This window comes from Balaenoptera borealis, assembly GCF_965194805.1.
Source record: "Balaenoptera borealis genome assembly, chromosome: 1".
NCBI lineage: Eukaryota > Metazoa > Chordata > Mammalia > Artiodactyla > Balaenopteridae > Balaenoptera > Balaenoptera borealis.
Genome location: NC_138860.1, coordinates 21,522,313 through 21,540,252, shown reverse-complemented (window position 1 = coordinate 21,540,252; position 17,940 = coordinate 21,522,313). Strand labels below are relative to the sequence as shown.

Below are 17,940 nucleotides of genomic sequence, written 5' to 3'. Positions count from 1 at the left end.
CCAACTCCTCCATAAGAGGCACAAAGTTTAAGTGTTCAGCTTGATGGGTTTTACATCCATGTAACCACCACTCAGATCAAGATATAGAACATTTCCCAGAAACCCCAAAGGCTCACACGTGCCCCTTCTAATCAATAAACATAATCAGAAGTAACCAATATTCAGGCTTCTATCACCATAGATTAGTTTTGCCTAAAGGATCACCCTTTTTAAGACAGCCAAAGATAAAAGTTTAAGTACCTTAGACAGCTAAAATTCAGGTTAGCTCAAGTTTAGGGACATAGATAAAAAGGAAGTCCCCCAGTAACATTTTAAATTGGTAACTCCTAGTGAGTCTTAGTTGATCTTTTCTCTTGAAGTTTTAGAAATACCTGTCCAAATGACTTATAAGGTAGTGATCTTAGATTACCTATAAAAGGCCTTTGATGAGCAACAGAACTTTGTTGATCTACAGTAAAACTAGTCCTGGTATTGTTGTCTGTCATTATGTTATTTTTATTTATTTATTTTTTTTTAAACTTTATTTATTTAAATTATTATTTTTTATCTATTTATTTTTGGCTGTGTTGGGTCTTCGCTGCTGCTCGCGGGCTTTCTCTAGGTGCGGCGAGCGCACAGGCTTCTCATTACGGTGGCTTCTCTTGTTGTGGAGCACGGGCTCTAAGCGCACGGGCTTCAGTAGTTGTGGCACGCGGGCTCAGTAGTTGTGGCTCGCGGGCTCTAGAGCGCAGGCTCAGTAGTTGTGGCGCATGGGCTGAGTTGCTCCGCGGCATGTGGGATCTTCCCGGACCAGGGCTCGAACCCGTGTCCCCTGCATTGGCAGGCGGATTCTTAACCACTGCGCCACCAGGGAAGCCCCTGTCATTATGTTATTTTTGAATAGATTATTTTTTAAAATCCATATTGTTCTGCTTCCTTAAATTTTAGTTTCTTCCAAAGTTCAAGATCTTTCCTGAGTCAACAATATCTAGTTACAGTACGTGGCTATGCTAACTTAGGGTGCAAGTGCTTCAGTTGAAGGATTACAAAGTGTTCTTCCTCTGATGCTTTGTTTGGCCGGATATTTAAATAAAGATGTCCTACAGCCTATTGTGAATTATAGGGATTCCACCACCATGAGAACTACAGACAGGAAATGGGGATCTGAAATTTTTAACAGTTGAGAAGGGGTAAGAAAAAAACAATAAGCAAGGTATTATGGAAATGACAGACGTGGGAAGGGTGGAAAAGGAGGCTCCATCAACAGTGAGAGAGGTCAGAAATGGTCACAGCACATAGGGTAAGAAGGAAAGGCATAGGGTGATGAAAAGCATAGAGCCATGAAATGCAAAAAAGAAGACAGCTTATGCAGGGATGGTAAACGGGGATTACATGCTATCGAACTAAGGAGGAGAAGAAATGAGATGAGTTTCTCAAAGAGGTCACTGACCCCAGTATCGCCAGGAAAGGAGTGATGGTAAAAGTCAGACTGCAAGGCATTAAAAAGGAAAGAGGTCATACAAAGTAAAAGCATTAAGTGTACTGATATATTAAAAATAATAATAGTCAACATTTATAGAACTTCACTATGTGCCAAACACTGTCCTAAACACTTGACGTATATTAAACTATTTTTTAATTCTTAAAACAATCCTATGCGGTAGATATAGATTTTATAGATAAGGAACTGAAGCACAGAGAGGTTAAATAAGCTGCCCAAGCTCACACAGTTAGTGTTAGAGGCAGGATTCAAACCCAGGCAATCTACTGCAGAGCCCACCCTCTTAACCTCTATGCTACATTCCACCAAAGTTTCAGTTGTTTTCATAATATAGTAGTAGGTGATGCTGCCCGTGGTTCAGGGGTTGAGAGAGTAAACTGTGCTTTGAGTAAACTAGAGACAGAGGCGTACGTGGGAAAAGCTGCCGGAGGAAGTACATTTAGTAGTTAGCAGTGAGGACTGAGCTATGCCAGACTGCATGAAGTCAGAATAAGAAAGGTCTACAGTTTCCGTCTTCTTACAGCGAGCACTGTTTGGTAGTCTTGGAGCTGAAGCAAAGGCACCCAAAACCCTGAAGATGACAGCATGGAGTGTGACATTTAGATAGAGAATTCAGTTTAGACACAAAGGAAATGTTACATCTAAAATGTGGAAAATCTATTTCTTACTACTAGCATGTCCAAGAACCTACTGTGTGTGTCCCCCCACTAGTGTTTAAGTACACTAGGGACATGGTACAAACAGATGGGAGAAATCAGGCAGGATTCTTCCTTGGGATCTGTGCAAGGAAGTGCTGTGAATATACCCTTTCCGTGATCTAAAAAGGACTTGGGCAGCCTGGGGCAAGTTATCTGTGCTTCTCATGATTATTTGTGTGATCTGTGATGAGTGTGATCTGTGATCAGTGGGATCTCAGCTCTGCGCTTTCAAGAATGAATCTGCACAAGTGCTTACTACATAGCTAGCACTCAGTAATTGTTTCTTGAACTACTGCTAAAACTAAAAAAATTTAGCAAAAAAAAAAAAAAAAAGAATTTCATTCTCTTACGTTTGAGCAGCACAGAAATGTGACTAAGAGGAAAGGCTTCACAATCAGACAGACCAGGACTCAATTCCAGGCTCTACTGCTTATTATTAGCCATTTAATTAATCTTTTAAACACTATTTAATTTTTCCAAACCATAGTTTCTTCATGTATAAAATGGAAATGACAGTAATAGCTCTGAATTCCTTGGGCTGTTTTCAGGGTTAAATCAGAGAGTGCATGTAAAACAGAGTACAATGTCTGGTATATAGTAAGGGTTCAATAAAATCATTAATACTCTTACTATAAACTTGAGACCTTATGCCATTAAAGTCCATTTTCTTCACCAAATACAGGTACAATGCATGACCAAGTTCTACTTCACAATTTAGAAAAATTCTTTATACTCAGAGACTATCATTCATTATTTTGGAATATTTTAGAATATTTGTAATAATGATAAAACTTACTATTAAAATTCTTAGAAAGGTTATTTTGTTATAAAATTACACAAAAGAGATACTCATGTGATAGCAGAATAAGAAATAATTTAAATATGATCTAAATTGCAATGCTGATGGAGAACTAAATATTCTTAATTGCTTACATGACCAGATATAGTCAAGTACATTATTAACATAGAAATGCTTTATAGGTGATTATATTTCCATGCAAAGCCTATATCTGTAGGCGAGAAGAGGAGATATACCTCTTCAAAATGTTCTTCATCTCTTCCCATTTTGAAATCTTGATGAAACACGTATAATGTTCCATTTAAGTGTACTCTAAGTTTAAATTTTATAGACTTAATTCACAGTGATGAACTGTTTTTCTTTTAAATCATGACTTTTAAACAGACTATCTGAGATTAGTTCTTTTAACTAAAGAAAAATAAAATACTTAATTTCTAAACTATGTGATACTAAAATCATATTTAAACCCATGTTGAATTTACCTCTCAAGATATATCTAGACCCCTGATTATGACCATTCCTACCTTCAATAATTAATGTCTACACATTAAATATAAAAATTTGTTCTCTTTATAACTGACAGGAATATTCCAGTCTAAGTTCTCTTTATAACTGACAGGAATATTCCAGTCTAAGGCAGAAAACTGCTGAAATGTCCATGGATTATGGGCAATCCTACTGCTGAATTTCCTTTGCTGTCTTTCACTTTTGTCTACTTTATCGCTTAAGCAACCAGTGGCTACTGATTAGCTAAGAAAAACACACCTCCAATTTAACTGTTATATAATTTACAATTTTCCCCCTGGAGACATTAATACTGCAGAGATGTGATAAAAGACTGCTGTGAAGAATGATAAAAATGTGCATTTTTCACATATTTATAAATCCCCACGCCAATTTCACCAAACTTGCTGGCAAAAGAAAAATACCTGACATTTAAGGACATCTATCCAATGGGAATGCTGAAAGGCAAAACTGCACACTCATCGGATCTACTAAGCGTTACATCAATTAGTGACAGAGCCTGGTAACCCACGAAGGCATTTCTGTGTGATGTTCCATAAGAAAAATATGCTTTGTGCATAATGTACAATATTCCCTGTCTGTCCCACTCAGACTCAAAACTCCGTAAAGCTGGAACAAATCAGGCTTTCATGTAACAGCTTGAGTTCCAATTTAAGTTAATAAGAAATTATTCTCTTATTAGTAGAGCCTGGCCCTAAGAAGCAAGCAAGAAATTATGTTATTTTTTCCCCTAGTTATTGCAGTAAACAAGTAAAGAACTGTGTTATACAAAACTGGGTGAGAACAGGGAGGGATGTAATTTCCTCTTATATAATTAAATAATTATTTCTTCTTAAGAAGATAGAGTTCCAGGCCTAGCAGATCAGTAGTCAAAGGGCAGCTATTCTGCTGTTCACTGAAAGGTGAGGGAAGCAAGGCATGGGAAATTCATTTTCAAATACATTTTGCCTCTGCCACTTATAAGGGGGAGGAGGGAGGGGCCGTACCGGAGGTCAGAATTTCACATGGTCTGGTCCTGTGCAATGCACACCCCAAAAGAGGAATCTAAGAATGACTTTTTCTTTTTTTTTTAAAGAAACAGTTTAAAGCAATTAGCATTCTGAAAAGGACAACTGGTTAATTAAAAATATTTTTAAATGACTGAAAAGTAGCTTTGCTTGAAAGAAACCATTCTTCCTCAGCCCATGGAGTTAAATTTGCATAGTTAAGCTGGAGGTTATAAGCCAAACAGCCCCATGTGTTACATTTTAAAGTTATACTAAATTATAAAGCACTTGCCCTTAAACTCAAACCTTCCCATGCCAGACTGTTGCTGTGAGCCCCACACAAAACATGCTAAATGAGAGTGTAATATATACTTTTCTTAATAAGATGTGAATAATCATCACTAATGGGAGATCCAAGAAAAGCTCATAAGAAAGCCAGAAAAATCTTACGAAACTTAACTAACTTAAGAGGCTGGAATGCTGGAATGAAGTTTAAAATCCGCAAGCCAAAATACTCACCAGATAACTAATGCTGCTCCCTTAGAATTTTAAGCTTTGGGAGATGGAGGTCAGGGGTAAGGAGGTTAAAAAAAATTAATACAATTTGGAGCTCAATGTAGGGTTTAATTCTGCATTAGATTGAGACCTTTTAACAATCAAATAATACATTTAAATAAATCTCTCCTGGCGATTGCTTTACAATGAAGTAGTTTTAGTTTCTGGTAGCCAATAAGGTAGGTCAATGGCTGACAGCTAAAAAACAAAGTTTCAGAATAATACGCAGAAAACAAAGACTCAGAATATTTAGTGTTGGCCAGGACCAAAAAATAATCTGAGTCTAGTTCTCGATTATATATATAAGTGGAAACGAAGATACAATCATTAATCAGATTTCTGTGTAAACTTCTAAAGTGTAGGGGGAAAAAGTCTGATACAGTAATCTTATTCCCTGATACCTGTCACCTCGTTCCTCACCAGGGCTAGAAGATTCCTCCTCCCTGAACTACCTTTCCTTCCCCCGCAAAACACTCCAATCCCTTTAAAGGGACCTTCACTGTCAGGTCAAGGAGTCTGGGGAAACTATGGAAGATTTCTGAGCAGAGGAGTGACATAATGAAAGCAGTGTTTTAGGAAGGGGGAGGCGGGCAGGCCCAAGTGACCACAGATGCACAAAGAGGGTCTGAAGGAATGAATGTATTAGCTGTCCATCCTTGTTTCTTACTAGACACACAAAATAGTGTTTAGAAAGAGTAAACTGCTCATATTCCTGTAGAAATCATCATGCTTGAATCTCAAGCTATTTGATAACTATCAGAGCCCTCCCTGTACCATTCAAATGGGGAGAAGTAATTAATTTACCTAAACCAACAACTCAGCAAATTCACATAGAATATGGCATCAAATCTGGCCCTAGACCCTCTCGTTTTATTCCAAGTCATAAAATACATATGGACAAAGAAAAACCCCAACTCTTATTTAGGAATTTATGTTTCGTCCACCAGTTCTATAATCTGCTGACTGCTTATAAAGTCTCTTATACTAGATTTGCAAATATCCTGGAGGTGGCCAGAGCTGAGCAAACAGAAAGGTTATTCTGGGCTGACTCTCCCCAGTGCACAGAGTCTGCTGGCCCCTCCCTGTCTTCCTCAAAAGGGCTCCAGAATCATTTATGAAAGTAGCTTAGGAGCTGTGGGAGTGAACAGGGTCTTTACCTTTCCTTTCTTACGTCTTCATGAATGAGGCTGTAATTTTTTTTTAAAGTTAGAAACCAAGGCATTGGGGGGGGGTGGTGATTTAAAGGACAGGAGGAGCTACCCCTCAAACAGACTCAAACAACAATTAACAAAACAGGGTTAAGGGAACAAAGCCTTTTAAACCTTCTCCCACTGTTTGGGAAATATCTTACTCCAGGAGACCAGTGTGCCTGATTTTCACTACCAAGACATCACAAAATTGAGTTCTGCATAAAAAGGACTTGACTGATGTTCAATTATTTATTCATGTCATTCAACAATTTCTGAGTGTTTACTAAATGCCAGGCACCTTGGTAGGCCCTGGAGATACACAAAAAGCAGTACAAAAGAAATGGTTCAACAAACAAGCCTAGGGAAATATCAATGAATCAAAGGTATTAGAACTATGTAATTACTGCATATAAAGTACTTAGATACTTAATAAGCGCTTTTTATGATGATTCCACAACATTTGGAATCCACTGTTTTGGGGGAGCAGTCTTCTTTGACTAACTATAGCATATTGTTCTCCAAAGGTCGAATGAGATGAATCCAGTAGGCACAATGCCCTGGGCCGCCTCCTCTGAGCTCTTCTCCAGACAAAGGACACTGCCCGCCAGGCTGCCTCACACTTGCTCCCACTCCCATGTGCTGCCGGCCTCCTCTCCCATATTTCAGGCAGTTGGTCTCCTGTCTGTTTTTGAAAGACCCATTTCATCTCCCATGGCGCTTTCTCTAAGCTATCCTATGACCCCATCTCCCTCTTTGGGACTCACATACCCCTCTAAACTCTGATTTTGGTTCTCAGAGACTGTGGTTATTTTTGCCCCAATCATCTCTCTCCTATTAGACAATAAATGGCTTGATGGCAGGGACCAATCTGACTTTGTGAGGTTTTTAAAAAATTTAAGCTTTGTCAATTTTTCACATAAAAAAAGATGTCCTGAGAATTGGGGAGGAGGAGTGATAATCATTCATTCAACAAATATTTGAGTTCCAGTGATGCCCCAGGCACTAAACTCCAAAATACCAAGCAGTTGACTCTCTGGTTTGTGTTTTTTTTAAAAACAGACATGATTTTGTAGAATCCATTTTGCTGAAAAGAACACAACACAGTACAGCCATGAAAATTCTCCTATAAATGTGAAGTTCTATAAAGTCTTTTAAATTACACCTAACAATCCACTTAAGTTTGGAAAGAAGACGCAGTAGTACAATTGGTTTTTTTCCTGCAATCAGCGATGTGACTGATCTATAACAATGTCTTTTATGTTTTACTGTTTGCTAAATATTTTACCTTTTTAAACTTTTTTTAACTGAAAAGAAAAATTTGAACCATTCCTCTTTTTTTCTTCACTCTCTAGAACCTGCTAAACAAGTAGGAGTACTATAGAAAGGGGGTAATTAAAGAATATATTTGTTTCATTCCAAAATGTTATATTAATTTCAAGAAATAAAGAGGGTATTGTTTCCTGACATTTATTATTAAAGAAAGAGATGACCAAGGCTCATAGTCTGAAATGTATTACAAACTGCAGTGCATTCCATGAGGCATAGCACACTCTGAAATTGGTTCATTTATAGTATAAAGAAGTCTCTAAAAGAAGTCCTATTAATAAAATAGGCCTTCACTCAATCTGACTGCCAAACTGACTTACTTTGGCAAGCAAGCTTGGAACATTTTAAATTTTACAAACATTATCCTGTTTTAAAAAAGTTAATTTTGACTACTTTAAGGAATGTAAAAATAAACCTTGGTTTCAGTGAAATCAAGATTAAATCTTACCAGACGTCTAAAGTTAACTGTCATAATCAGATGTTACAATTAATATAAAGTATAAAGGCTCTGAGTCTTTGGGGCTGGAGAGGCCCATTTATTCTCAACACCCCCCCTTTTCCTCTTCTAGAAGGCAAATTAGTGACCATCTTTCCCACTTGCTCTTTCCTGTAGGTCGATGGGGTAAAAAGTATGCAATTTATAAATAAGAATGAAAAGCAATACATCGTGTATTCATTTAAATCAGGATTCAGTAACAGCTTGATTTCTGTCACAATACTAACAGAATTAAGTGCACACAGCAAAGAACAACAACAACAAAAATTTAAGAGAAGAAAATGAAAGGAACAAACATAGAAGGAGAAGAGAAAGGAGACTAATAATTTGGTTCTAGGCACTATGCTATGTGAAAAAAATAACCACTGTTATTCCATTTTTACAGAGACAGAAATTAAGGCTGAGAGAGATGCAATATTTACCCAAGATCACAAAGCTATTCAATGGCAGAGCCAGGATTCATTCAAACACAGGGATTCCCGTCTAAAGCTCATGCTCTTCCCACCTCATGTTGTGTAGTGAGGAAAGGAGGAAGGATTGAGGAAAGAAAAGTGAGAGCTGTAATACAGCACTGGCAATTACTTCTAGAGGCTAGCTGTACTAATTCATCTACCTTTCAGAAAAAATTTGTTTTGACATTTGTACTTTAGATCTACTTACAAAAAGCTCAGGCCATAAATCAACTATACTTCAATAAAAAACAAACACAAAAAACAAAAAGCCCAGGCAACTAAAAATTCAATAAATTGATACTTTCGACTTTGGCTTGATCTGCAGAAGTTTTTGTAAGATGTAACTGTGGCTTCTAGAAGATGTCAAGGGATATTGCCTACTGGCTACGATTTTTTTTATAATATGGGGCTTTAGTCCTTCAGATTTTTGAAGAAAAGGGATTTTATCTTTTGTCATTTCTTAGTGTTATATTTCAAACAAAATACAAGCAATCATACTCCAATTAATTAGAATTATGTTGACCAAAAAGGGTATTTACTGCCAAATACTGCTGTTACTCTACATCATACGTGCTCAATTTGCGGCCACAGAGGTTAAAAAGGGATCTCGGTTGCTTTAACAGAGGCAAGAAAGATAGTCCTGTCCAATAAAAGTTTCTGCAGTGATGGAAATGTTCTGTATCTGTGCTGTCCAATATGGTAGCCACTCGTCACATCTGGCTACTGAGCCCTTGAAATGTGCCTAGCGTGACTGAAGAACTGAATTTTTAATCTAATTGGACCCTCCTGAACATCACAGGTCTAAAGAAAGCAGTTTATCCATTCCTTCCTGCCAAAGACACCTGCCAAGCAGTCCTGGCCAGGTTACTATTTATGGCAATTGTATATAAAGACAAATGATTATTTAGCTATTAGTAACCTTCCAATGGTAAGAGAGGAAAAGCGGAGAAAATGAATTTAGAAAACGATACATAGTCTGGTTCTTCTTTTTGGCTTGTGCCCCTGCAAAAGCTCTGATATTTAACTTTTGTGCTCCAGAGAATACAGCCGTCAATATTTGTAGATAAAAGAAGGCTATCTACCTGAGGTCAGCCCATGCTGAAATCTAAGTATCTTACCCTGTCCACATTACCTCTACATCTTTGAAATTGGGGACCATGCTTGCAGTTTTTACCTCTGTCTCCAGCACTTAACACTTACTAAGTATTCATTAAATTCTTGCTAAGTAAGTGAGCAACCTTGAATTTCTCCGTTCATTGCTCCAACATCTTAGAAGAGCCATTTGAGTTGAGTCTGGCATTTTGGGCAAATCAGAGACTCTGGGATCGGTGTTAATGCCAAGGTTCACGCTACACTGCTGATGAAGTGTTCAGAGTGATTTTTGGTTCAAATTTCCTAACTAACTAAAATAACACAACTGCCATGGCTCAGGGAAGGGAGAAGGGTGGAGCATTGCAGGCCAGGTGTAGCAAAGTAAGACCCTTTGGAAAATGATGCTCAGGTCTATAATTTACCCCTGGATGTTATGATACAACATATACAGAAGAACCAGATTTCAAGTGGTAGATTCTATCTCTTTTAACATAATACCAGAATTCTCATTTCTTACTTTTTAGGAAAAAGAGTTCCCTTCATAGAAAGTAACTAGTGTCCTAAGGGGAAACAAAAAGAAAACCTCTGAGAAAAGTGAGAGTGAAATTGGAAAACTAGTAAAGAACCCGAGGAGAAAGGAAATATAGGTTACAAAAATTATATAGTCACAATGTATGGGGAGGCAGGGACTATGTTTATTTAAGCTTTCAGGGGCTGAGCTAATGCTAGAGTTCCATGGTCCCCTCTGTGCCAAGCCTTCTTAACTCAGTATAGCTCTAATTTCTCCAGGGTGCCATGGGGAACATTCAACGTGACCATATGTCTACAAAATCACCCTCAGAGAAATAAAAATGCATTTGGCAGGCACCCAAAACTATCACAGGTTCCCTACCATGATAATGAGTCTATGGCCATTGCCAAGTATCATTTATGGAGTCCCTTATTACAATCAAGAACATTTTTTGCAACACCAAATTAAAACGTAAGTACAGTTTGGATTAGAAATCTTGTATGCTATTTTTGGATGCAGAACTCCCTAGTAATTGTGTCACAATACCATTACCCTTTCACTTTAATATGGCAGTAAGAAGGTTTCCAAATGAATCATTCAAAACTTTGCTTCAACCAGCACACATGGAACGTAACTGGCTCCTGAGAAGCATTTTCCAGATCTTTGTAGGATAAAGAGCAAATCAGCCCTTTAGATAACTTGAATTACCATTCAGCCTTTTAGATAATTTGACTGTATTCAGGATGTAAAATTAGGAAAAGCTGTCTCTCCTGACCATCCAAATGACCCCTTCACTCTGGCCATCCTCTTCTCTTTACACTTCCTTAAGTAGACTTCTATTTTTGTACGCTTTCCCCTTCCAACTTCCCCCCACCTTCTACGTTCTGCGTCCTGCAGGCAGTCCCTTTATCATGTCCTGGTCATCTTTCAAGGGTCACTCAAATTCTCTCTTCTCACTCAGCCTGCCCCTAACCTTACTAACCTCCAGGGATCCTTCTCACCTCTGAACTCCTGAGTGCTTTATTGTTTCTATTGCAAAAGGAACTTCTCCTTATTATTATCATACTTATTTTATTCTTTAACTCCCCTGGTGATCCTGATGATCAGCTAGGTTGAGGACTTATGGGTATGGGCTCTGTCTCATGGTAAGGAGAGACTACTTTCTGCCATTTTTAATTCCTTAGTGTTCTCACTTAGTCACATTAATCAACAGCTGAGTGATGGGTATAAGGATAGGAATCTACAAATGAAAAAGCCAGAAGCTTTAAAATGAGATCTATTTGGGGACTTCCCTGGTGGCGCCGTGGTTAAGAATCTGCCTGCCAATGCAGGGGACACGGGTTCGAGCCCTGGTCCGGGAAGATCCCACATGGCGCAGAGCAACTAAGCCCGTGCGCCATAACTACTGAGCCTGCGCTCTAGAGCCCGCAAGCCACAACTACTGAGCCTGCGTGCCACAACTACTGAAGCCCGCGCGCCTAGAGCCCGTGCTCCACAAGAGAAGCCACCACAATGAGAAGCCTGCGCACCACAAGGAAGAGTAGTCCCTGCTCGCCGCAACTAGAGAAAGCCCGCATGCAGCAACAAAGACCCAATGTAGCTAAAAATAAATAAATAAATAAAATAAATTAAAAAAAAAAAAGAGAGATCTATTTGAACTACTTAATATTTGGTGATAAATGGAATCAAAAGAGAATATCCTAAATGTGATCCTTGCAATTATCTTAATTTAATCAACCAGAAGCTTAACAGAGGGTTTTAAAAAGCAAAAGACATATACAAGTGGTTGATTATAATGAATCTTTTAGATAGATTTATTACAGCTTAAAGAGTCAAGAAGGGATGAAACAGAACTTACTGTAGTACAGAAGGTGGGGAAAAGAGAAATGGGAATATGAATGACAGAAAGGAGGCGGCAAAGGAGCTGGGATAAAATTATATTTTCTATTTGATTGACGCTTTAAAACATTCTCTATGGTTTAAGTACTTTACAAACAAATAACAACTTTAAAAATAAAACAAAATACCAACCAGGTGGGCGCATTTGTGGTGTAGGTGCAAAGAGCAATAGCAATTGAAAGTGCCTAGGATCTTCCATCTGTACACAATTTTGCTCCAAGGCCATCAACCTTTAACGTACTTTTTAAGCGATGTGAATACTCTATACTTTTATCAAGTCATGAATACATCTTAAACATTAATTGAATAACGCTTCATTAAGTATTTGAGATTATCAATTTTTTAAAAAGCAACATGCAAGGGCTTCCCTGGTGGCGCAGTGGTTGAGAATCTGCCTGCCAATGCAGGGGACACAGGTTCGAGCCCTGGTCTGGGAAGATCCCACATGCCGCGGAGCAACTGGGCCCGTGAGCCACAATTACTGAGCCTGCGCGTCTGGAGCCTGTGCTCCGCAACAAGAGAGGCCGCGATAGTGAGAGGCCCGCGCACCGCGATGAAGAGTGGCCCCCGCTTGCCACAACTAGAGAAAACCCTTGCACAGAAACGAAGACCCAACACAGTCATAAATAAATAAATAAACAAATATTTAAAAAAAAAAAAAAAGTAAGAAATCACAAAAGGAAAATAGATTTAGAGAGTTAACATTCCTGATAGAGATCAGCCTCTAGAACCTTCGTTCTAAGTTTCCTAAACGTGTTGGGTAGAATAACTAATAAAAGGCAGCAAAGTATCACATGACATCCTCATTTACAGAATTTCTCAGCGAGGACATCCTGCATAACCTATCCCAAACTGCCCTGCTCTCCCTTACACAGTAGCTATATCCATGTGCACATTTGCTTCGGTGGGTATATTACTGGTTTGGGAAAGACAGACACAGCACCTGGCTTAGTGCCTTGCCTATAGCACAATTCTGCAAATAAATACATTCTGGGCTGAACCTAAAAGCTGCAGTTTTCATCCTAGGATAACCTCCAACAGTATTGTTACCCTCAATGTAATTGTTACGTATTACTCAGCATCCTCATTCTTTCAAGAAAGCTCAAAGGATCACACTCTTCCACTGTTACTGCCCCACCCTCCATCCTCAGAAGCTCTGCTTGCTTGGAGTTCTTCTCCTATCCTCTCCATTTTAGTGATCAGCATTACCATCTACCCATCTAGTTGCTCAAGCCAGGAAACTGAAAATCAGTTGTGATTCTTCTTCCCTTCCTCCCCCATATCCAATGGTTCACAAGATCTAGTAGATTCTACCTTCAAAAATCTCTCTAGCTGAAATTACTTCTAAATCCTGGATCAAGTCACCGCCAGCTCTCACCTGAATTACTATAACAAGCCTTCTAACCGTCTTCCTCCAGTTCAATCTACTCTCCACCGTGCAGTTTATGGACCTCTCTAAAATGTGAATCTGATAGTGTTTCTTTTCTGCTCAAAAATCTGTAATGCCACACCCATTAGGATGGCTATCATAAAACAATTAAAAAAAAACAAACAAACAGAAAAGAACAAGGATGTGCACAGCAGCTGTGGAAACAGTCTGGTGGTTCCTCAAGAAGTTAAACATAGAATTACCATATGATCCAGTAATTGCACTTCTGGGTATATAACCAAAAGAAGTGAAAGCAGGAACTCAAACAGATATTGTATACACAGGTTCATAGCAACATTATTCACAATAGCTGAAAGGTGGAGCAACCCAAGTGTCCATCGACACATAAATGGATAAACGTAATGTGGTATATACATACAATGGGATATTATTCAGCCTTACAAAGGAAGAAAATTTTGATACATGCTATGACTTGGATGAGCCTTGAAGACAGTATGCTAAGTGAAATCAGACAGTCATAAAAGAACAAATACTGTATGATTCCACTTATATGAGGTACCTAGAATAGCCAAATTCATGGAGATAGAAAATAGAACAGTGGTTGACAGGGGCTGGGGGAGGGAAGAATGGGAAATTATTGTCTAAAGGGTATGGAGTTTCAGTTTGGGAAGATGAAGAATGTTCTGGAGAAAGAATGGTGGTGATGGTTGCACAACAATGTGAATGTACTTAATGCTACTGAATTGTACACATACAAATGGTTCAAATGATAAATTTTATGTTCTATATATTTTTTCATAATAAAAAAGTCGTGCACACACAAAAATCTATACTGCCTCTCCACTGGCCTCAGGATACAGTCCTGAGATCTCCTAATGTGATTCACAATGCCCCTCAGGATTTAGTCCCAATATACCTCTCCCCTTGCTATTACTCTTTGTTCCTTCAGGGCCTAGTCATACCCAGCTATGCTGGAGCTGTGCTCACACTACTTTATACATCTTTATACAAACTATTCCCACTGTCTACAAGACAACCTCTTCTCCATTTGTAATGTTTTTCATTTTCATCCCTGTATGTCCCTTCTTGGTATCTCTTATCACAATATTGTAGCTGCCTGTTTGCTTTTCTGTCTCCCTTCCTACTAGCTTATAGCTCTATGAAGGAAAAAATAAAGTCTCATTTCATTTAGAACTACATCTTTGGTGCCTGGCACATACAAATACTCAGTAAATATTGTTGATTATGTAAGTTCATAAATGTAGCAGATAGGGAAGAGTTTCAGGAAGCACACATTTTACAATAAAGTATGTAATATACACAACTGGACACATACCATTCCTTCGCAGGCATCTTTAAAAAGATTCTATGTCTGTTGCAGTTTATCAAAAGGCTCAAATTCTTGAGATAAAATTCTAATATGAAAGATTTCTCACATAAAATTCCAGTTTCCTCTACAACTCTTCCTGATGGACAAATATGGCACGTTTTATCAGTTTGTTTTTTAATGCCATTCTATTTAAAGTTGTATGTATATAGGACTCTCATTCCTTTAAAATTAGGTCATTCAGAAATGGTAAGCCAAAGTCCTGAAAATACTGACAATGCCTATCATATTGAAACAATTGGTTACTTATCTGTTGTTTTACTGCTTTGTGAAGTTTTTTAAATGAGGGATTAGCTTCAAAATGTAGAACTCTCTATCTCATCTCACATCCTGCAACCATATAATTTATGATTCTGAAATATCAATATTTATGACCATAAAATTTCAAAACTAACCACTTACACTGTTTCATTCAAAGTGGAAAGAGTCTAAAACTGGCCATGCAGCACAATGCTGTCAGGACCAATCTTCTAAGAAATGGCTTTGGTGAGTGTTTTTATTATAGTTCTATAAACTAAAAGACTCTCACATCTAATATGGAAAAATGTATTCAGAAACTGTAGAAACACGCTAGAGAAGACTCCCCCTACCCCCCACCCCTTGTCATTTTCCCCATCTTTCTCTTCCTCTCTTTTCAAAAGAGTGAAACCAGATAATCTCAGCAGCATCTAAAATCTGATGAAGGTGAAAAGTATTTATTACTTAATCCCTGTCTGGATGTGACTTTTTAAAAACTTGATATATAATTGCCGTATAACATTATATTAGTTTCAGGTGTACAACGTAATGATTCGATATTTGTATATATTGTAAAATGATCACCACAATAAGTCTGGTTAACATCCATTACCACACACATTTACAAAATTTTTTTTTCTTGTGATGAGAACTTTTATGATCTACTCTCTTAGCAACTTTCAGCTATACAATACAGTATTATTAGCTATGGTCACCATGCTGTATATTACATCTCCATGACTTATTTATTTTAGAACTGGAAGTCTGTACTCACTCTTTAATTAAACGTGAATATGCTATATGCATACAATGGATTACTACTCAGCAATAAAAAGGGAAACTAATACACATAGCAATTAGACAGTCTCAAAAATGTTATGAGTCAAAATTGCCAGACACAAAAGAGTACCTACTGCATGATTCCATTCATATGAAGTTTCAGAGCAAACAAAATAATTTATGGTAACAGAACTCAGAACAGTGCTTCTGGTGAAGAGAGAAGGAATGACTAAGAAGTGGCATAAAGGAACTTCCTGGGGTGACAGGAATGTTCTACATCCAACCGAGGTGTGCATTATACTAGTGTATACATCTGTCAAAACTGATCAAACTCTACACTTAAGATATGTGCATTTCCCTGTACATAAATTATACCCTAATATTAAATGAGAAGGTTGTCTTCTAGCTCTTTTAAGACTTTTTATTACCAAAAAATGTGAAATAATTCTTGGTCTCTATAAAGTACTCAGTATTTTTAAAAATATATTACCATTGCTCACCTGCAGTACATGTGATTTAACTTACCCACGGAAAAAATAGCTGGAAAGCACATATCAGAGAAACTATGGCCTGAAATGGGAAGGAGAACTGGCAATGATAGAGATTTTTCTAGTACTTTTCAATCTACCAGATCTGAAAACGTTTTACAAAAAATATTTTTTAAAGTCCTATGCTACAGATTTATAGGTTTCATCTGCTAAAAGGAATTGTTGCCTTCATATGATCTCAACGTATTACACAGTCACCCAAACCACATGAACAGAAATTGTGAGTACACCCATAAGGAAGCAACTGGTTTTGTACTTCTTTTTTGTAAATGTTGATCACTATCAATAATAGCAAATACAAGACTCCTGTTTAGGCAGCCTCATCACAAATATATCTATCCCCCATGTTTAATAATAGAAATTACTAACAATAAAACCTTTTACTGAACTTTATAATTCAAGACCTAGCAGGGACATCTAACCAGCTCGCAGAAGGAGAAAACAGAAGGAAGGGTTTAATTGACTAAGAAGTTAATGGATAAAACAGATATAATATTACTTCATTTGCGTTTTAGTAGGCTTCACACAATCCACAAAATACGCATTTTGTTTTGTTTTGGTTTTTGGTTTTTTTTGGCCACACCACGTGGCTTTTGGGATCCTAGTTCTCCGACCAGAGATTGAACCTGGGCCCTCGGCAATGAAAGTGTGGAGTCCTAAACGCTGGACCGCCAGGGAATTCCTGAAATATGCACTTTTACTGGTTTCCTTTCCCTGATACATTTTTCTCTCCTCCTTTTGGAGAAATCAACACAAACAACCACATTCATGTGGAATTAGTTGAATGAGAAAGTACAGCAAAACTTCTGGACCACTCACCTTATGTTGGCTATATGCTGCGGCACAGGCTGATGCTGAAAATGGTCAGGCCACAGATGATGCAGGCAGAAGGATGGAGAGGGCTGAAGACAGCACGTTGTCTGATAAACAGGTGAATGGTTTGGACAGAGAGATGCAGAATACTCTGAGTGTGGCTGCATGCAACACGAGGCCAAAGCAGGAGGTGCTGCAGGGCCAGCCTCGGGATGGCACTCCTGGTGACTGTCATGGGTAGTCAAAGGGTGATGGTATGGGCAAGGATGGCAGCACTGGGATAACATCTGAGGCGTTCTTTGGTTGTCTAAAGGCAGAAAGGATGACTTAACTGTGCCATTAGCTTGCAGGCATCCATTTGGACTCACTTTTGTTCTGGGCGCTTCTTTGGGGGTGAGTTGCTGGGCTGCAGGGTCTCCGTCACAGGGGGTGAGGGGACGAGGGCTGGTAGCACTGGTTGCGATGCCGCCATTGCTCAGAACTACAAAATCGTTGCTTCCGTTGTTCATAGCCATGCTCCAATTTCTTGACCCTAAGAAAGAAAATGATATAAAATCATCCAGTTACAGTCAGGCAGGCAATTATGTAAAAAAGATAGGAAAACTATTTTAAAACAGCTCTTTGAAAACAAGGGTTCTTGCAGGAGCTGTGAAAGCAGTGGGGGAAGCCCAGCGCACCTGCAACAGAACCAGCCATGGGTTAGGCCTCCTCGTCTTTCCTCCCAGCTACACCATGCACCTTGAGAACCCTCTCCTATCCCACTGACCACTTCCTCC

At 38.4% G+C, this 17,940-nt stretch overlaps 1 protein-coding gene across 9 annotated transcripts in view; it reads right to left on the bottom strand.

The window, feature by feature from the left end:
* The window catches only part of DISP1 (dispatched RND transporter family member 1), a 228,287-nt gene that overhangs the window by 34,321 nt on the left and 176,026 nt on the right, over positions 1–17,940 (bottom strand). For 5 of the 9 annotated variants that reach the window (XM_082389746.1, XM_082389751.1, XM_082389752.1 and 2 more), the window contains one exon: positions 17,171–17,696. In XM_082389746.1, coding sequence (XP_082245872.1) covers positions 17,171–17,679 — 509 coding nt within the window. In that variant the 5' untranslated portion in view covers positions 17,680–17,696. The remainder of the gene's footprint in view (positions 1–17,170; positions 17,697–17,940) is intronic. The other 4 variants (XM_082389750.1, XM_082389748.1, XM_082389747.1 and 1 more) reach the window with 1 other exon arrangement.